General features: G+C 46.1%; 2 protein-coding genes across 2 annotated transcripts in view; one reads left to right on the top strand and one right to left on the bottom strand.

The window, feature by feature from the left end:
• The window catches only part of SCOT (Succinyl-CoA:3-ketoacid CoA transferase), a 34,530-nt gene extending 25,522 nt beyond the window's left edge, over positions 1-9,008 (top strand). Inside the window, exon 15 of the mRNA XM_037421538.2 lies at positions 8,612-9,008. Within this exon, the coding sequence (XP_037277435.2) occupies positions 8,612-8,653 (42 nt within the window). The 3' untranslated portion in view covers positions 8,654-9,008. The remainder of the gene's footprint in view (positions 1-8,611) is intronic.
• Positions 9,009-20,107: 11,099 nt separating this feature from the next.
• Positions 20,108-21,281, bottom strand: part of LOC119170393 (putative fatty acyl-CoA reductase CG5065) — a 39,376-nt gene continuing 38,202 nt past the window's right edge. Inside the window, exon 9 of the mRNA XM_037421539.2 lies at positions 20,108-20,402. Within this exon, the coding sequence (XP_037277436.2) occupies positions 20,108-20,402 (295 nt within the window). The remainder of the gene's footprint in view (positions 20,403-21,281) is intronic.

Genomic DNA, 21,281 nt, shown 5'->3' with positions numbered 1-21,281 from the left:
TCAGCACTGCAAGCTTTACTAACACCTAAAATTTCAAGGAGCTGGGTTATGAAATAAAAAAAAACCTTTTTCGAGTAGCATCTCCCCTTAAGTATCATTGGTCTTCATTAAGTATCAAGGTCTTCATTGACTGTGAAGACCCGCTCAAGAGGGTTTCGACCGCTGAACACAGAAGGAACGCAAGGAGCGCAACAGTTCCTTCAATGACGATGTCTACGATAAGGACAACAACTTGGCCCAGGGCAATTATCTGGACTACTTGCCTAATTTTGACCATACGCCATCTGGTGGAGAGGACACACAATGGTTTTACTGGAGGAATCCCATGAGGCTTCTAAGCCAACACTCGAGAATCACCGGCAAACCTTATAAATCGTCCCACTACTGCAGCTCAGTTAGGCATTACACCACGAAGATGTCATAACAGTGATCCCGACGAGCTCAAGTGCTTCGTCCTGTCCCATTTCTTACTGACGGATCGGGACACCTTGCTACGACACCATGCCTTCACCTTGGGGCTCTCGAAAGAACATGTATCGCAACACAAGGCCCGTCATCGCCAACACTAGGCGGTTGGCCTATGGAAAACATACCAGTGAGCTGCCCACATATCTTTGTCAGGCCATATTGCTACCGCGGAAGTTTCACTTTCGACGTGTGGGATTCATCTTGGGCCCCCTGGAGGATGTCGCGAAATAATAATGAAGCAACTTGAAGCGTGCCGCACTCTATGGAAGACGAGAAAACAGAGGGCGAATGGGGCATGCCCACGTGGTCGGAGCAGTTCGCCGCTAGAATTGGCACTAAACGGATGTGTCTCTTTCACGTCTGGGTGACGAGTCATTTCGCTAGTTTTTTTTATTTATCAGGCACACATTTCAAAGGATCAGTCACCCTGGATATAACAAACCTTGATATAACGAACACTTCTATAACAAAATGAGAGAAAAAGTGTAGTCAGAGATAGTGCTACGAGTATGTTTATAACGAGTTTTCGGATATAACGAAGTTATTTTCGTGTCAAATGCGATTTCATTCAGTGCAGTTATAGTTAATAGGATGTCTATCAGTAATGGACAGTGAATCAGGGTGATGGGTGGAAAAGCGGAAGGGGTGGATGGCATTTTCACTGCCGGTGATCATAAACAAAATGGTGTTGCAGTCAATTAAAAAAGACTTTGCATAAATAGAGATAAATTGATTAAACAGGAAAATGTTTGCCTCACTTCTTCTTTCACGGGTCCCACTCATCTCGTGTGGGGTACATTACTCTGCCTCCTGCAAATTTATTTCTTGTTCCACATTAAACGTTGTTTCAGCAATAAGAATTTATTTATTTATTCTGAAAAAGGGTTTATTGACGACTGTTGCGACGGTGGTCCTACGAAGAAACACGATCGTGCAAGAGCAACGGTCAAGCAGATGCCGGCGATGATCAGCACGAGCCGAGCGAGCGAAGCCCAGCACCCAGTACCCAAGCGGTGGCGATGTTGCTTGCCAACGACGCTCTTTCTTCTTCACAATTTGCCCCCGCCGAAAAAGAGCCATCCTGGCGACCTAAGAGTCTGGAGGCCGAGGGCTATAATATGGCTTGAGGCGGGCGACGTGGACGATGTCACGTCCACGCCGGCGCATGTCGTCAGATGGGGAAAGTGGCTCGATGAGAAAATTCACCGGCGAGGTTTGCTCCAAAACGCGGTATGGGCCCTCGTACTTTGGAACGAGTTTTGAGGAAATGCCGGGGGTTTGGTAAGGAACAGCCAGCCATACAAGTGATCCCGGGGAATAGCTGGGGCTTTGTGAAGAGTCGACGTTGTTTTCTTTCTGGCGCTGTTGTTCTCGAGACGTAAAGGTGCGTGCGAGTTCACGGCACTCTTCCGCATTTCGTGCAGCTTCGGACACGGATGGGCATTCGGATGCGTCAGGACGGTATGGAAGGAGAGTATCGATGGTGTGGGATGGTTCGCGTCCATAAAGAAGAAAGAAAGGTGAAAATCCAGTGGTAGACTGTGCCGCGGTGTTATATGCGAACGTAATGAATGGAAGAATGCGATCCCAGTTAGTATGATCGGATGTCACATACATGGCGAGCATATCGCCAAGGGTGCGGTTAAATCTTTCCGTGAGCCCGTTAGTCTGCGGGTGGTATGCCGTGGTCTTGCGATGAACAACATGGCATTCAGAAAGCAGAGACGTGACGACTTCTGATAGGAAGGCTCGACCTCGATCGCTTAGTAGTTCTCGAGGTGCACCATGTCGTAATATGAAGCGATGAAGGATGAAGGATGCTATGTCCCGCGCAGTGGCACTTGGAAGGGCGGCGGTCTCAGCGTAGCGTGTTAAAATGGTCCACAGCGACTATAATCCACCGATTTTCATCTGATGTTGTCGGTAGAGGGCCATAGAGATCAATTCCGATCATTCGAAAGGTTTGGCAGGGCACGGAAGCGGTTGAAGCGCACCGGACGAGTGGAAAGGCGGTGATTTGCGACGTTGACAGTCAGGACAGCCCATAACGAATTTTCGAACGAAATTATACATTCCGCGCCAGTAGAAGCGATGGCGAATGCGTTCGTAAGTTTTGAAAACTCCGGCATGACCACATTGGGGATCGTCGTGAAAGGAGGCGCAGATTTGTGATCGCAAGCTGCGCGGGACAACCAAGAGCCACTTACGACCTTCGGGGGCGTAGTTGCGTCGGTGTAGTAGCCGATCACGAATGGCGAAATGAGCAGCTTGACGTCGGAGAGATCGTGGTACCGCAGTGGTTGACGATCCAGAAAGACAGTTAAAAAGAGAAGCGATCCACGGGTCCTTGTGTTGTTCACTGGTAAAGGAGTCGAGGTCGAGAGATGCGATGGAGATACCAGTGGTTCCGCAGGCCGAGTCGGGAGGTAAAGGCGAACGCGACAGGGCGTCGGCGTCAGAATGCTTGCGTCCGCTGCGATAGATGACACGAATGTCGTACTCCTGGATTTGCAGTGCCCACCGAGCTAGGCGGCCAGAAGGGTCTTTCAATGTGGCGAGCCAACAAAGTGCATGGTGGTCCGTTACCAGGTCGAATGGGCGACCGTACAAATAAGGGCGGAACTTGCGAAGCGCCCACACTAGCGCCAAGCACTCTTTTTCAGTGACGCTGTAATTGGCCTCAGCTTTAGTAAGTGTGCGACTCGCATAAGCGACGACGTATTCGGAGTAGCCCGGCTTGCGTTGGGCGAGGACGGCGCCTAGACCAACCCCACTAGCGTCTGTGTGAACTTCCGTTGCAGCTGTTGGGTCGAAATGCCGAAGAATTGGAGGAGATGTTAGCAGACTACGGAGCGTGGCAAACGCGACGTCGCAGTCAGAAGACCAGGATGAAAGGTCTGCATCACCGCGTAGGAGGTTGGTCAGTGGTGACATGATTGAAGCAAAATTTCGCACGAAGCGCCGGAAGTACGAACATAGTCCGACAAAACTGCGTAATTCTTTCAGTGTAGTAGGTTTCGGGAACTCAGCGACTGCTCGCAGTTTTGCAGGGTCGGGTCGAACACCATGCTAGGAGACGAAAAAAAAGATGGACAGCTCTCAGATGGACAGCCCTAAGATGGACAGCTCTCGCGCGGCGAAGCGGCACTTTTTAAGGTTCAGTTGGAGCCCAGCGTTGGTTAAACACGTCAGAACCAGTTGGAGCCGAAGCAGATGCGTAGGAAAATCGGGAGAGAAAACGACAATGTCGTCGAGGTAGCATAGACACACAGACCACTTCAGTCCACACAGTGTGTTGTCCATGAGCCGTTCAAACGTGGCAGGAGCATTACAAAGACCAAATGGCATTACGTTAAATTCGTACAGGCCATCTGGTGTAATGAACGCAGTTTTCTGGCGATCAGCTTCTGCCATAGGAACCTGCCAGTATCCAGATCGTAAGTCTAAGGAGGAGAAGAATTCGGCTCCTTGTAGGCTGTCAAGGGCGTCGTCTATGCGCGGTAATGGATAGACGTCTTTCCGCGTCACCTTGTTTAATCGCCGGTAGTCGACGCAAAATCGAATCGATCCATCTTTTTTTCGAACTAGAACGACAGGAGATGCCCAAGGACTGTGCGATGGTCGAATAACGCGACGGCGTAGCATCTCTTCGACCTGGTCGTTGATGACGTGACGTTCTGCAGCAGAGACACGGTACGGTCTTTGACGCAATGGCTGGTGCGAACCGGTGTCAATGTAGTGGTGCACTGCGGAAGTCCGACCCAATTGCGGCTGAGAAACGTCGAATGAATTCGCGAAGTGCTGGAGGACATTAAGAAGCTCGGCGCGTTCATGGGCACTTAAGGTGTCGGCGATGGAACTCGAGAAGGTGTCACTCGATGAGCACTCCAGTGGGGAAAGGGCATGAAGTTCGGTCGAGGCGCTACTGCACGATTCGTCTGGCATGTTAAGAAATAAAGAGGAATCGAGGTACTCCACTCGACCGAGACATTCGCCGGCAAGTAGCGTAAGCGGTGCAGAAAGGGGGTTGTGGACGAAAATATTGCTTCGGCCCGCAGTGACGTCGAGTGTAGCGAAAGGCAAGGAAACGGCTCTGCGGCTCATGAAAATGTCGGAAGGTGTAAACATTACTGTAGCATCGTTATAGTCATCGCAGCAAACCGGGACAACGGCAAGAGAGGCTGGCGGAATTTCAGTGTCCTCACGCACGACAAGTTTTGGCGACCGCTCAAGGGTTTCGTGCAAAGGTTCGTCACACAGGTGCGAAAATTGAACTTCAGCGCGTGCGCAGTCGATGATGGCATGATGATTTGACAGAAAGTCCCACCCGAGGATAACGTCATGCGAGCACACCGAAAGGACGATGAACTCGACAACGTACATAGAGCCTTGGATGAATATGCGGGCCGTACAGGTGCCAAGAGGTCGAACTTGTTGTGCGCTAGCTGTACGAAGCGATAATCCAGAGAGCGGCGTGGTCACTTTGCGTAGGGAGCGGCAGAGCTGGGCGGCTATAACAAACGGCAGCACCTGTGTCGACGAGGGCAAAGATAGAAACACCATCGACAGATATAGCGACGACGTTAGCTGGTGAAGTGCGAGGACTTGAGCATTTCGACGACGGCGCAGTTCTTGCCTCTGGAACTGCGGCGTTCAGTTTTCCCGGTTGGAGGAAGCGAGTCCAGGACGCATTGGGGACAGTGATCGCCTGCGAGGAGATGGGGAGCGGGGAGAGTGAGTTTGAGGCTGGTGTGACCGAGACTCAGGAAAGTTAGTGCATCCATACTGCGGTGAGGGATAGGGAGCAGGTATGTGCATGGGCTGTGGGTCATACGGTAACGGCCGAGTAGCGTCGTGGAGTGGTTGGAAGCGACGGCGACAATATCGTGCCACGTGTCCTGGAGTACCGCAGGCGTAGCAGATCGGTCGATTGTCAGGAGTGCGCCAGGAATTGCTGACTCGTGGTGCGGCCCAAGGTGTCGAAAATGGGGCGGAGTGGGGAGCGACTGAAGACATGGGTGGCAAATGCTGCTGGCGGGGTCTGCTACGTACCACCTGGGCATACGTAAGAGGCGCGGCCACGGGCTGCATAGCCGGCGCATGGGCAACAGGCATGGCCACAGGCTGCTGGTGGGCAGCGACGGGAACAGCCTGAGCTACCTCTTCGGCAATAACGTCGCGGAGTGGTGAGGGCAGACGAGAGGACGGCGGCTGCTGCGTGAAGGGAATCAACGACAGTTGCCGAGCTACTTCTTCACGCACAAAGTCTTTAATCTCTTGCAGGGTTGGTGAGTGGTCGGGAACAGAAGTGAGACTGGAGAGCGAGTCGGCGTGTGAGGAAAATGGCCGAGTCAGGGCGCGCTGCTTGCCCAACTCGTCGAAACTTTGACACAAAGTGACAAGTTCCGCAACGGTGGCAGGATTACGGGCCAGGAGCAGCTGATATGCACCGTCATTTATCCCTTTGAGGATGTGTTGAATCTTCTCCGACTCGGGCATGGTGGTGTTCACACGGTTGCAAAGACCAATAATGTCTTCGATGTAGCTGGTGAAAGATTCCGTTGGCTTTTGTGCGCGAATCCGCAAGCGTTGTTCGGCTCTGGACTTGCGGACTGCGGGTCGGCCAAAAACGTCAGCAAACAAGGTTTTAAAGATGGACCACGTCGTGATGTCGTTTTTGTGGTTGTTATACCACATTTCGGCCACGTCAGTGAGGTAAAAGATGACGTAAGTCAACTTGTCCGCGTCATCCCACTTGTTGTTTGCGCTCACCAGTTCATAGTTAGCGAACCAGTCTTCCACGTCGGTCTCATCAGCTCCGCTAAAGACCTTGGGCTCTCGCAAACGAAGAACGCCGGGGTTGCTGGGGGATGGAGTGGAAGAGCCAGGTTGCGCGTTGTTGGTAGCCATGATGGGAGGTAGCGTTCGGTTGCGCAGCTCCAGGTTCAGGCGACGGCGAATGGCAGCACCCAGGTACAGGTGACTGGGAATGTCAGCACCTTCCACCAATTGAAAAAGGGTTTATTGACGACTGTTGCGACGGTGGTCCTACGAAGAAACACGATCGTGCAAGAGCAACGGTCAAGCAGATGCCAGCGATGATTAGCACGAGCCGAGCGAGCGAAGCCCAGCACCCAGTACCCAAGCGGTGGCGATGTTGCTTGCTAACGACGCTCTTTCTTCTTCACAATTCATTCTGTTTACAATGATAAGCTTATGGCAACTATGGCACCCCTTTGAGTCTAGCCAATGCCTCCTAGAAAAATCTATGCCTGCGACATGAGCTGAAAAAGCGCTGCCCTACCCTTTTCATTTTCCTCCTTTCTGCCCAGTACAGTTGCTAGAGCCTCTCGCGGTGGCTCCTTCAAACCCACAGTGGCGCCCTGTTGGTAACTCGAGCAGAAGACTCGACATGCGTTTGCGGGAAGAGTGCCAACGTTGTTGAAACCAATGAAGGAGTTGATTATACTAATGTGCGACGAAACGCATCTCAAACGCGCTAGCAACGCAATGTCGTAAACCAGTTGAAAACATTGCCGCACAAATAAAAAGGCATCGAGAGAAATAAACGCATGAGAAAAAATTGCAGCATATCCACGAACTGAATGGTAATGAGTGGGGCGAAGCGACCGTCCATTTGTTCGTGCATCCGTCCGTCCATCCAACTGTGGGTCGATCTGTTTGTCTGCGCGTCTGTATGTCTGTACGTTCATCTATGTAGTGAACACTCCAAGTACCGCCATCTCACATCTTTTTATTGTATATTGATTATATACAAGTACCGCCATCTAGAAGACATTCCAAGAACTAAACGAGAGGTGGCTGCATACTACATACATCGAGGACGCACAAACCACGGCTTAAGGAGCTTCAACATTCCAAAAACTAAACAAGAGGTGACTACCTACTACATACATCGAGGACGCATGAACCACGGCTTAAGGAGCTTTGCCCACCGGTGGTTGCAATGATAACGTGAAGAATGGGAGACGCCATAAGGAGCTTCGCACCTAAAAAGTTACAACAGCTGTTCTTGGTGAGCGTTTCTTGCCTTGATTTGGTGCATTCCTGGATAAAGCAATGCGTTTTTGAGTCGTGTGTTCATCTTGCCAAGAAATAGTTTTGCTGTGTGCCCAAATGCTCGTCAAGTCTCGGGAAAAGGTGTTGCAGATACCTTCGGGCAGCTACTTGCATGACCAGTGATTCGAGACGACTTCGAGAGACGACTGGGTGCCAATGTGGAAAGCTGTAGTGCGCACAAAGGAATAACCAACTGAAACGCTGCCGCAAAGCTGCTTGAAAGCCAACCCCTGTTGCCAAAAGCGGAGATTTCTAAAGTTTCTTCAACTGGCGCTCCTCCTACGCGCTTCACGAACGCGCAACCAACCGCCCGCAAGAAGCAGCCAGCTGCGCCGCTTCACCGACACAATGTTGCCGACATGGTTGCTCTCACCAGTTCCAGCGGTACAGTCGCTAGCGCCACCACACAGCACTCGCTCAAAACTTGGGGCAGCGTTCCTCTTATGGCAAAGGTGGTGACGTCCCAGGCATAGTATCTTTCTAAGAGGCGTTGATCTGGCATCAGACAAAGAGTGCTCGACAGCGAACTGCTGGCCTGGTGAGTCTGTTAACAGCCACCACATCCCGGTTTCCTAGAAAATCAAAACCTTTTTGCCTTTTTTTTTTCATCTGTGGGACTTGGTGTTTCACGTAATGTCTTCTCTGCCGTTTCCACCATGGTTAGACTGAAACTTGTGTGATTCGAGAGAGAAGAGAGCAAGCGTTGAGTGTATCGTATGTGTAGTGCATTTCCAAGATGTATATTTGGTCTATGCAATCAGACCAGTCTGGTCTACAGATTGAGATATCGTTACACCCGTCTTTCAGAAAAATGTCTCGCGGTGCTTTCAAGCAAAGAAAAATCTAATGCACTTTTGCCTGTTCTTTGCTATGCTATGCAAGTTGGGGTAGCATTGAAAAATGTTGTGCAAGTTTAAAGACCTGAGACATATTTTATGCACACCTGATAAAGAATAAAACAAGTTATGAAACCACTATCTGCAATAATTTTTATTTTCATGGTACCTATTTGTTTCGGGCTTTCTCAACTAATGCTGAGTGCATGTATTTATTTCATTTCTAGGTGTCGCCAAACTTGAAGCCAATGCAGCAGGTTGAGCTCTGAAATCGCCTTATGACCTAACTTTGATTTGGACTTTGATGTTGATATTTTTGTACCTTGGGGGGGAAGCTTGTTGGTCTTGTTGAGAGTATTGGGAATCGTTATAGCTGTGGTGAATGTTGTGCGCTCTACTGTATATCATACGAAATTTTTATAATTTGTCAATGTATTTTCTACAATGCTTTGATGAGACTCATTGGTTCAGTGTGTTATGTTTTGAAGAATTAATCATTTTTTGCAAAAGCAGCAACATCTTTATTGCATGCCTTCCTCCGTTACTTCTTAAGGTCCGTTCGTGTATTTGTAGATGTTATTGTCGTAAACAAGTACAAATATAAGTTTTTTTTTTGCAAACTTATCTTGACGTATGCAATTGTATGAATGTCACAACCACTGATGAGATGTTTGATTTGAGTGAGTCTTCTGTGTCATGGCAGTTTTGCTGATCTGATAATGTTGGAGCTGAATATAATTATACTGTCTAGTCTCTTGCTTCTGTTTGTGACCTGTTTTTTTTTTTTATCTTACATTGTGCCAAGACATTAACGAAATGTGTGTACAACTACCGTATTTACTCGATTCTACCGCGCCCTCGATTGTAACGCGCACCCGATTTCCACCGCGAAAAAAAAAAAAAAAACGTAAGACATCGATTGCAACGCGCACCCATTTTTTCTCGCTGGCCCGCATGATCACACCACTCGAAAAAACGACTCCTTTCGGGAGCGTCTTCCATTTAAATATGAGGTACGCGCGAAGCTTGTGCCCATCTGACGTGTAACAGAGCATTGCCGTCACTGTAGTTTTACCGTGGACCGATGTCAGCATGCGAACTTGCTTCGCCCCCTTCTTCTCGACGGTTGTGGTGCCAGGCATGTCGAAGTAAAGAGGCGCCTGATCGGCATTCCCGATTTGCCCAAGCAGGTAGTCGTTGTTGCGCCGCAAGTTTAGGACGAACCTCTGAAAACTGTGAAGCTTTTCATCGTACTCCTCCGCAAAACTTTTCGCATATGCATGTTCCCCTTCGGAGGGAAAAGCCTTTCCTCTTCATAAAGTTAGTTAGCCAGCACCTGCTCGCTTAAAACTGGCTCCGCATTAGACATTTTTCTAAGACTAATTGCATAGCCCGCACTTGGAGCAGTTCTGCCGTCACGGGCCGCTGTGCTGCTCGCTGCTAAAGCACATACTCGCCGAGCAGCTCTTTAATTTGCGGAAACCGACCCTGCTGTGGTCCACTGAAGCCTTTGCGTAGAGCTTTGCTGTCGAAAATCTTCTGCTTTTGTTTCCGCCGGTCCCGCACGCACGTTTCGGGAACTCCAAACGACCGCGATGCGGCCCGATTTCCGTCCGTTTCTGCACACGCGATGACTTTTCTTTTAAAAGCGGCATCATGGTGCACTCGAGTTTTTGGAGTCGGCCATTCCACGCCGTCGATGCTAATGCACTACTAGATGACGAATTCCTTAGCACACGTACGAAGTGCCGCACATGAGAAACACATAGGCAGAAATGGACGACGCGCCATGCCGACGCACGTAGGGGGCGGCCATTTTAGATTTGCCGATGGCAATAGATTGGCCGTAATTTTTTTGTTCGTACTCGATTCTAACGCGCATGCGATTTATGAACTCACTTAACCGGAAAAAAGGTGCGCGTTAGATTCGAGTAATTACGGTATGTTACATTTTGATGTGTAGCAAATAACTTTGATGCATTTTATGCCACGAAATGAAGATTGCCATGTAGCAGTACGCTATTAAAAAGAGGTCAGTAAGTGAAATGGATTTTGGCATGATTCGCTCCTTCCCAAATGAAATCTGTAAGCTGTTCCCACTTTAATTGAACAGACAGACTTAAATTTTTGGGCTTTGGTGTTGATAAAATCTTGCCACACCCATAAAATACTTAAAGTTAAGTTTTTATGTTGGATATCTCATATCTAAGTATGATGAGTTTTCTAGAAATTATGAGCATATTCTTTGGAGCTTGCATACACCAGTTAGTCATGATGCTCAAGAGAGAGGAGTTGTACAGATGTGAGTGCTGACAAGTCAGTGCTAAGTAATGCCTCTGGATTGTTCGTGCTCTGAATTTTCCACACTGAAGTAAATTTTTGAGCTTCCATAATAATGAAACACCACCATAATAAACTGAATGTAATGTTATGTTCATGTTGAACATCACCTATTATGCACGCTCGATTTTGCAAGCGTAAAAAATAAAAATAAAATCAATTTCATCCAAAATGTGAAGCATTGATGGTGACAGCAATACACTTGAAGCTATGAAATGGTTCGTGGCTTTATCAGCCTTGTATATTGCAGTAAATGTTTCACACACAGGCAGGCACAATCTCTCCTTGCCTGATGAATCCTCTTAACACTGCTTCCCACAACTCGGGCACATTGAACAGTGCAAAGAGTAGCAAGCAAATTCATTTTTTTGCTTCTCTTTTCTTTATAAGATGAGAAGACATGAGGTGCTGCATTAGGCAAATCGGAGTCCAGGGATGCCGGGGCTGACACATTAAACTACGACTTGCTTCGACTTATTCAACCCTTAAAACCGTCGCTTCAGGCCTTTTGCGAGATCGGGCACGTGTGTTGTTTTGTTAAGGCTTGTGTTTTATTTTTTAATATGCATGTGGCCCCGGCTAACTCTGGTCCTGCAGTGTTCGCATTTGTGACTATCGATGTTTTCTCAAATAAAGCCCAAGGGGATGTCAGCGTTTACCTATGTCAAATCTATACACTGTAACGTCCTTGCAGGATCTGTTGACTGTTTTACTAAATATTGAGACAGCAGTTTGTAGAGGCACTGTTCATAAAGCTTAATTTGATACGAGTTTAATTCAGTTGTCTAACTCTTTTGTTACCATGCCTATTGAAATTAATCACGGGTGATTGACGCTTTGGATCGTTGATTTTGGCATGTTAAATTTGTTTCTCGTGCACCCAGCACTGTCTAGTAGTTAGTCCAGCCACTCAACTTTAAAAATCAATTTGAATCGGCCAGTTTTGGTGAAGTACTGATTTTTGAAAGAGCTTTGCGCCAACCAATGTGCATGTGTTGCTGAGAGAATGCATTTGGCTGGCGAACTTGACAGTAGTGCGTGGCCACTGTGGATTATGCTGCAGTAACATCAAAGTTCTGTAATAAAGAAACAGTCTTTGCAAGTAAAATATCAAATTTAGATGTCAGCCTCGCAATATCACCGTGTTGAGCAATAATAATTCCCAGAAATTTATGCCAGCTATTCAATAGAAAGCTGTTGCTAGGAGTGAGGAAAAATTTATTCTGCAAAGATATTTCTAAAGGTCTGCCGCATGTATAAAATGTGGAGGTGGCCTTCTGAGCCAGTTTCCAGCAGCTTTGGCTTCGCTTGTATCCTTATATTACACAGGGCCGCATCTAGTGTCAGTAGTCACTTCTGTGGCGTCATCGTCATGCATGCATGGGTGTGGACCCGAGCTGCAAAAAACACGTGCCCACTCAAAACTGTCTGGCAACCGCATCTGAATTGATTGAGGATGAGCTTAGAGTTGGAGGATGACAGAACCTTAGCTTCAAGTTTTATGGCGACAATGTTTTGCATCAGCCTGAGACATCCACAGCCGTTCATGGGTTTGTTTTGTTTACGGCCTCAAGTTGTCTCCTCCGCCATATATGCGTAGTTGCTGACCTTTGTGCAGTCTTATAGCTACTCTGGTTACGTGCGAGGTCCCCGCGTTGCTGAGGCACGGTGTGCTGGTACTTCTCCTCCCAGCAAGAAGGCCGCTGGAGCACATCTTGGCCCTGATTACGGAGCAGCGTCAAAGGTTCAAGAACTGCGTGTGATATTGTTCTTATTTTAATACGATGCGCAAAAATGCAAAGAAATATGCTTGGATGCATATGTTGGAACTCTCACCCATGCCGAGTGAGGTGGTTCATGCAAAGAGGTGACGCTAGATGAAATAGTGAAGGTCATTGGACATCCGATTTATAGAGGAATTATTCACATTACGGACATCCATTTATACTAGAACACCTGCAAGCTTTTATTGCAAAAACAAACAGAATTTTTCTGAGAAAGGTATACAACTTCACTTGTGTCTCACGAAAAACCAAGCTGTGCTTCTCTAATGCGCGCATGCATTCGTGTTTTGCTTCATGTAAAATATACAGTCTTAAGGACAAATACTTTGTTTTTGTCCTTGGGACTATACTGTCAAGTTCATTTCAGAATCAAAATCCACTTTGCTTCTGTTGGTACGCGTGAGTGACGCAGAGACTAAGCATGTATCTCAGACTCTCGATACCAAATAGCTTTATTGTTCCTTCAACTCGGTGGACTTGGGGACCGATTCCTTTCTCTCTGCATGCTTTTATTGGCGGTGCAGAGGGAGCAAAGGAATGTCTGTATTCGACACGCTGCCAGTGCCACCTGCTGCGCCTGCACTTGGAGTTCACCACACTTGTAACACACTTGTTGGGGGGTCCCCCAGGCAAAGAGTTGTGCAAAACAGCTTAACGGGATTTAGTCAATTCCTAATGCCTTCTCTCATGGTTGCTTTTACAGGTCCGAACTTGACAGTACGCCGATACAGATATTCTTGACATTCTTGACTCCTAAAAAGGCAGCTTGTACAGTTTGTATTATACGTTTTTGTGCGGCACAGAACTTCTGCTGCTCACAGCAGTGTTGACCGCTGACCCAACAGGAGAAGCAGCGTTCACATGGCTTTAGGGAATGCATTACCACAGTGGAAGTGTCGTCGTCATCAGTAGTTGACACGTTAAAGCAAGCAGGAGCGCCTTTGAGGACAAGCGTATGGCATAGAGCCTGCAATGGAAAGAGAAATTGATAATAATCGTTTACGATTCGTTTCTTGTATTTAGTTCTGGCACTAATGCGGTGACAGACAGACAACCAACTTCATTTGATCGTGAGGATCATTCGCGCGAACACTTATCGGGGAAACCGCTGGCCGCGTCCGAGTGGGGGCTGGGGCACTGTGATGTCCCGCCCTTTCTTGGACTCTCTGGATTGCCTGGAGTTCCATATGGAGCAATCAGCCCCAAAGGGCTTTTCTCAGTTGGCTTTACTGGATAGAAGGCCATTAAGTAACGCAGGCCATTGCCAAAGCATATGTGGGCCAAGGAACAGTAAGTTTCATTGCAGTCCGGATAACTTGAATCAGTCTCTGTTGAGATATGACTGAGGAATCCTCGCGAGGAAAATGAGCCTGTCTGGAGCATTCTAAATGTGACTGACTGAGACCTACCTAACTTCAGGTGAGGAAGAGGCCCTTCTACTAAGCCGATAGTGGAAGCCTGGGAAGTGATTTAATAGAAAGTAAAAAGAGCGCATCCTTCAGCTGGATTTCATCCTGTCTCCATAAGGCTGCCATTCGGCCACGGTGTGTGAGATCTCGCGCATGGTCATGGGAAAGCTCGTTAAGGTTAGGTATAGTCTGATGAACGTATGCACCCATATGGGCGGGAAACCAAGAGATGAAGTGAGTGCCAGGGTTTGTTCTTTTTCAGAATTGAAGCAGCCTCTTGTCCTAGGTTACCCGATTCAAAAGCTTTGATGGCAGCGCGCGACCCTGTAAAAATGTTGGTGTGGGAGAGGTCGGTCATGGCCAGGGCTATAGTGACCTGTTTTGCGACAGCACTAGTAGCTAACCTAACCAAGGCCAAGGAGCATAATTTTTTGTTGCCATCAATGACTGCCAGCGTGAATGTACAAGACTTACCATACTGAGCGGCATCGACGAAGACAGTCAAATCATGATTCTTGCCCACTTTCTGTAATATTCTTCGTGCTCTGGTTTTTCGCCTCCCTACATTGTATTGCGGGCACATATTTGGAGAGAATGGGCTGACCGCAAAAGTATCCCAAGCCGCTCTAGATAAGGTCATTTCTCGTTCATTAATCATTCTAGGAGCCATGCCAGCCGCGTCTAGGATGCATCATCCTTCCCTAGTTGATGAAAGCCAGACCACCTGTGCAGTGACGTGCGCTTCGATCACTTCATCAATGTCGTTGTGCATACCGAGTTGGCTTAGTCTGTCAGAGCAAGTGGTTATTGATAACCCCAGTACTTTTGTGATGCTCTTACACATGATTGTGTTTTGCTTATATTGTTCTATTTTGATCAAATTGAAGGCCGAAGCTACATAGTTAATGTAACTGATTAGAAAGATGCGGTGAATCCTGAGTAGGTTGTCTTCACCTAGTCCTTCCCTGCACCCTGAAACTCTAGCAACGAGTCAGTATGTTTTCACTTTTGGTCGTGATGTGCGTGAGGGTTTGGGCATTACGTCTGATTGTGTCAATAAGTAATCCTAGAATCTGAATTGAATGTAGTGGTGGAATGCGGTGTCCATTTTTTGCAAAAAGAACGATGGGAATTTAGTAGGCTAGTGCGAATATTTGAATGCTTTTAATAGTTGAACGAATAATTTGAATTTGCTTGGAATCAAATTTAAGTTATTGAAAATTTTGAATTATTTGAAAAGAATGAATAAGGGCATGTTAGTTTGCATATGACACCTCGCAAAGGTAGTTTCACTGCAATGAAGAGGTGCAAAGCCATGAGAGCATCTATTCAAATGCATATTATTTGGCATATAACTCCCTGTAAAAATGATTGCACTGTAGCGATGTGATGCTGAGTCGTGAAAAGTACTCGGAGCGAATCCTCACTGCCGCGATACCCCACTTTAAGGTTAAATGAGGATATTACCCTCACATCATTTTATTTTGAGGTTTCAAGTTTAAAAGCTTGTTATACCGACTAATATGCTCCAAGTGTACGAAATTTTAAAAAGTAACATATTTTACAGGCTATCACATGCATTATACTGAAAGTCGAATCCTGCTACTATTCAAAGTTTTTTCCACTTTCTTCGATGCTACCAAATGGCATTTTAAACAGGCCTTGTTTGCAGTGTTTAGAAATATTATGCAGATTAGATAAGCCATGACTAATGTGCCCCTTTTTTTTTATAATATGTGACATATACACTTCGAATTTGATTCGATATCGTTCGAACAAAATCGCTATTCGCTTCGAACCTAGAATTCAATATCCGCACAAGCCTAGAATTTAGTCCAGGTGTGGAAGTCTCCTAACGCCTTGCTTGGCCGGCCTATACAGTAACAGTTCCAATTATCTGGGGCACTGTTGGAGGCCTGTGTCTTCTAGGTAGCACTTCGTTTCGTCTAGGGCTGATTGCAGCACATTTTCTAGATCTGCGAGTGATCCTTCCGGGCACCAAATCGTGATATCGTCCGCGTAAATTGATGGAACTATATTGGGTAGGGTGCTGAGCCTCTCCGATAAGCCTTTCATGACTATGTTAAATAACAAGGGCGAGGTGACCGTTCTTTGCAGAGTGCCTCTGGCCCCAAGGGTGTATTTACCTGACGTATGTTGACCGATCCTGATGGTAGCCGCTCTATTCAACAGGAATGATCGGGGAACATTCACTTTTTGCATAATACTCAACTGGCGATATAGACGTAATTGGTCATACATTTTTTTGTGATACTCGACTTGGAAGAAACATCTTCGATATGTGCAACAGTAACAAAGAAGTATAACAGTAACAAAGAAGTCTGTCAGATATTACTCTGAATAAAACGATACGTTGATTAGCATTGCAAACAGGTACGTGTACGTACCTATTGTAGTTAAGGCACTCTAAGTATGCGAAACAGCATTGAGAATGTATGTAACCAAGTTGTTGCTATGGCAACAGTGTGCTAATGTTACGCAGGGGTCCCAGGCTCGCCTCAGCTGGAGGGCCGCATTCGCGAAATTTAGCCTCACAAAAACCAGGATAGTGAAAATAGCGAGAGACTGCTTTTTCACTAGCCCCTTTTTGCATGGGACCCCTTTTCGCAAGGGAAGGAGGGCAGGCGTAGATAGTTTCAACTTATTGTTGTACCTAACGTTGTCATTTGAAACAATTTCTTTCCAATATTCTATATATGAGTCATTTCTGAAGGGGATTAAACGTCACATTTTGAAAAATCGATACTGATTTTCATGAAGTCTGAAGCCTGGGCGCCACTCATAATAATATAGAGTTTTCATTCAAACTTACACTGATTGCATGGGATGCCTCACAAATAAGAAGAAAGGGGGAAAGCCTGCGACCAGTCTCGTCTCTGTAGCTACCCGATTAGAGTGCTATCCACCATGGTATTGCTTGATCGCTGACCCGAAGGTCTCGGGATCGAATGCTGGCCGTGCCAGCCCCATTTCTGATGAAGGCACGTCAAAGAATCGCAGGTAGTCGAAATTCCTGAACAGTTTCACTAAGGTGTTCTTTATACTCAAATAGTAGTTTTCAGACACTAGACACCGACAATAACATATTATTAACAATGAAGCTCAAATAATTGCAACAATAGGTGAGAAATTATTGCGATTACTATGTTTAGCAATGTGACACAACTTTATTTTGCGTTAAGTCGTCGGCAGCGTGTTCGAGACATTTAGTGGATTGGGGGGCGCACCGGTGACACTTGACTGTAACGTTACTGTGCCGAACACAAGACGTATAGCGTTCATATAAAGTGTTTTTCATTGTGTTGCCTACATTCACTTGAACCAATAACCATTTTTGATAACTTCTTCATTATCGCGCCATATGGAGAAAAAGCACAACGTGGCATGTCAGTGTATACCGGGCCGTTGCGATAATTACGGAAATGACCGTGCAGATGAGGCCACACGATCTTCTCATGGTGTTTTCCTTGTAGGCCTATACCCAGAACGGATGCAGGTATACAAGGCAAGCGCTCGATCGCACATGAATCGACACTTGTGCTGTGGAATTTGATGGAATTCACCAACGCTCGTATTCATAACTTGTACCTGAGTGTACAGATGAGTCTTCTGTCTCAAATAACTAGTGCCGCGGAGACGCTCCTGTTCCGCCTGGGGCTCGGGTCGCCTTTCACGAATATACCTATTTTGGACCGAAATGACCAATAGGCAATCGTCCATCTTTTCTGTCAGTGTTGGCGCTTCTATGCACCCAAAAAAGAACTTTCAAAACTGTTAGATAGACTTGACAATCTTTCCTTGTCGGAGGAAAGGGCCCTAGGGCACTTGCCGAGACTGTCCTCAGCGTGGAAGGCTGAGAGCACCGTTGTGTTTCTTGCGGACAATAGGTTTTTTAGAAACAGACTTCATGCATTGTTGTTTATCACATTGTTCCCTTTATTCTATTTCCTTTCCTTTTTTTGCTATTCTAACGTAGCTTTTTTGTAATCTTTTTTTCTCCTTACCCCCTTCCTTAGCACAGGGTAGCCAGCCGGTCTGGCCAGGCTTCGTGTCATCGCGTCTTTCCTCTACTCCCTCTTTTCTTCACCGAATATATTATCTTCAACAAAATTATTTTTTCATTTATTTTCATATGCATCATTAAGACAGATTGTATAAACCAACGATCACATTTCCTCTTTTTTTCCGTCATAATACATTGAGTCAAAAGACCATTTTTACATTGTTCGGGCAACACGCAGGCGACAATTTACATGAACAAATGCGCTCACCTATTCAAGTGGCTCCGATCCTTTGGGATGTCTGAATCTTTGGCATTGAAAAGATACTTGCGGATTCCCAATAAATAGTTATCCCAATATGGATACCAATCCAGGCTCCGCACGTCAATATTGAATAACTGTAATATAAATACCCCAGCTTTCATTAATAATTAACCTTGACACAAAATGTTATGCCTGAAATTGCACGTGAAAAAATGCGTCAGCACTTCTACCTAATCATTTATCATTTTACTGTGCAGTTAACGTTAATGTCACCAAAGCATAGATGTGCCGTGGCGTAGGCATTTGAAGGGGGAAGTCAATGATGTCTTAGATAAGTATCTAAGATTAGCTAAGTGATATTTTATGAAGCATTCATATAGACCAGGCAACATAAAGTCCTTTCACAGGGCTCGCGTATACGTGCATGACACGATCAAGTATACCTAGGTTCTCCTTATACTTTATTTAGTTTTTAGTATGCAACCAATGAAACTGTAATATTAAGTTTTCCCACTGCAATGCTCGCAAAAGACTATTTTTAAATTTGTTAATGAAAATAATCACTCAGCAGACAAACACAGGGCGAGTTATGTTCCCCATTATATATTTAAATCGGCCTGCTCGACACTAACATGGCCAAATCCTTACAGAATTCTCTCTTCACACTCTTCATTTTAGAAGTTCACTTCTTTTTTTCCTTAGTGCTAGACAATACTGCCCCATATTTTTACTCAGTCGGGATGGGGTTTGTCCTTAGTTAACTAAAGTGAATGACTGTGGCCTTGCACTTTTTTGGCAATAAGTGTGGCCAGGGACGCCTGGTGTTGACAAAAACGACAGTTTAGTTCTTACCTTCACTGGTGACGATTCGGGGGGACCAAAGGTAGGCCATTGTGAGAATCACGCCATTGCTTAACTTTCATCTTCCCATTCAATACGAAGACTATTCTTTTTAAGAGTCAATGAGCGGAGGGGGGGGGGGGGGTTGAAGGCGCTGTGGTCGTACCTACTTCTCGTCCCCCCTCAATATTTGAAACATTGCTTCAAATGCTCGACCTCAATTATTACTGTGGCAATATGTAAAACAAACAAATAATGATGATACAAGTATTGTCTGCAAAGAAACTGGGTTTGGTCATAGGGAGCACTGCGGATGTATCTGAGCTGCAGATATGTCCAGGCTTCTTCAAGGACACTATGGGTCATATTTTGAGAACATGAATGACAACCAGCACCATTCTTAATGATTTGTAATAGCACCAAACTTCTAAGGCAGTTTCTTACCAGTTAATTGTAAGTTCACTTTTCAGCGCTGTGCCCATACATCCTCCATCTACAGACTTAAGGACTTACCTGCTTATCCTTGGGTGTGAGCTCTCGTGCAAGGCTCACGACATTTTCAGTCCTAAATAGCCAGCCATGGCTAATGAAAAAACGTGGAACGTCCATGACTTTGCGAATATTCTTGTAACGTTGCACGTATCTGCAGAACAAATTGTTTTAGTAATCCACAAAATAAAAGAACCCGGAGTTACTACAAGGAGGAGCGAGGAATTGTCGATGAAATACACTGATGGCAAAGCCTCCGCTTAGCGCTGATATTTACCCAACCTACACGAGCAGTCCCGTTTAACAGATTGTACTATTTCAACACAGCTCATGTACAGCTCTAAATGTTTGATCAAGCAATGATATTGCGTGGAGAGAAAGGGCATAGTAGTGATGGGGCATTTAGCTCAGTATGATTTTTTATTTTTATGCCGTAGGATAACTTGCACTATCTATTAGTAGTGTGCGCACTGCTTATTGCTTGATCTGCTATGACAAAAGTTGAAAGCTGCAAGAAAGGTTCTCTAGCTGATCCAGCTTCCGTGTCCTTTTTGGGAGCACTTAATTGTACTAATCTAGACTATCATTTTATGCCAAAGCGAGCAGGACAGTGTGAGAAGTGATGCCAGCCTTGGCTTTCTTCCAATCAGCATCAAGCCAAGGTCTGCGGCCTGTGCGGGCAGGTAACGAAGGCAGTAGAGGTTGATGTTATGCCACATATAGATGTTGTTGACGGAGAACTTTGGATAGAAGACGGCATTTGGCAGCGGGTGTCGCAAGATGGATTTCTGCATCGCGTCAGCCATTTCAGCCCACGTGTGTTGCTGCTGGGAGCCGCTCGCACAGTGGTACACCTTCACACCAGTCGGTCTGCAGCGGGAAACCAGTATACGTGTATCAATGTGAGACATAATGGCAATACTTTAAAGAAAAGCAAAGCGACAGCACAACGGTATCGCTAAAAGCACAGCATTGCGAACTGCCCAATTTGTAGTCGTGAAATTACCACGCTAGTGTAGCTTGGTCTTGAATTCTCCTCTTCTAGTTCATTTCCCAGTGCGCAATCATCTTTAACGCTCTGTTACCCAATTACACTGCACTTGGGTGCATCAGAGCACAATCGAAACCACTTGTAACGATACCTATTTTAGCAATATATTAGACATAACAGGAAGAAACTTATCCACTGATGACTTTTGCACACTTTCTGTGGTGGAACAACTCGATTGAAATTACGGTTCCACGTCGTATTATTGGGTATAACAATTAATTATGGCTGCTGGATGTCCGTTCTGGAAGATGATGAACATAAAATCTTTGAAGAAGACGTAGATGAACGGGAATTTCAAGTTGCTGCACCACCGCCCGCCAGCTCACACGTCCTTACAATAGGATGTGTGTTTTACAGTCTCCTCGATATTTTCAAACATGTGCTCCTCACCCGTCAGAATTCTTTCACATCTTCGAACTTGAATAAGCTACGACATACCAAGGTGGCGTTGGCCCGTGCACAAACAGTAACCCCTTTGAGTTCACCGTATGTTTCCCTGCATATCGATGTGGTCTTGCAGCAAAAGCTGATATTTATTGTTGCTAAGGCCGGAAACATGCACTAGGGACAGTGCTAGTTCGAGCCTGCTAGAGGATCGACGCAGGAGTGTTGGTGGCTTCAGCTGTTGCTGTTTTGGATATGCAATTTTAGCCAAAAGTTCTGAAAAAATTACTCTTGAAATTTCATCCGAAATTGCA

This window comes from Rhipicephalus microplus, chromosome 2 (genome assembly GCF_043290135.1).
Source record: "Rhipicephalus microplus isolate Deutch F79 chromosome 2, USDA_Rmic, whole genome shotgun sequence".
Taxonomy (NCBI): Eukaryota; Metazoa; Arthropoda; class Arachnida; order Ixodida; family Ixodidae; genus Rhipicephalus; species Rhipicephalus microplus.
Note: the sequence above shows the minus strand (reverse complement) of the source record. Positions and strands in the feature narration are given on the sequence as shown.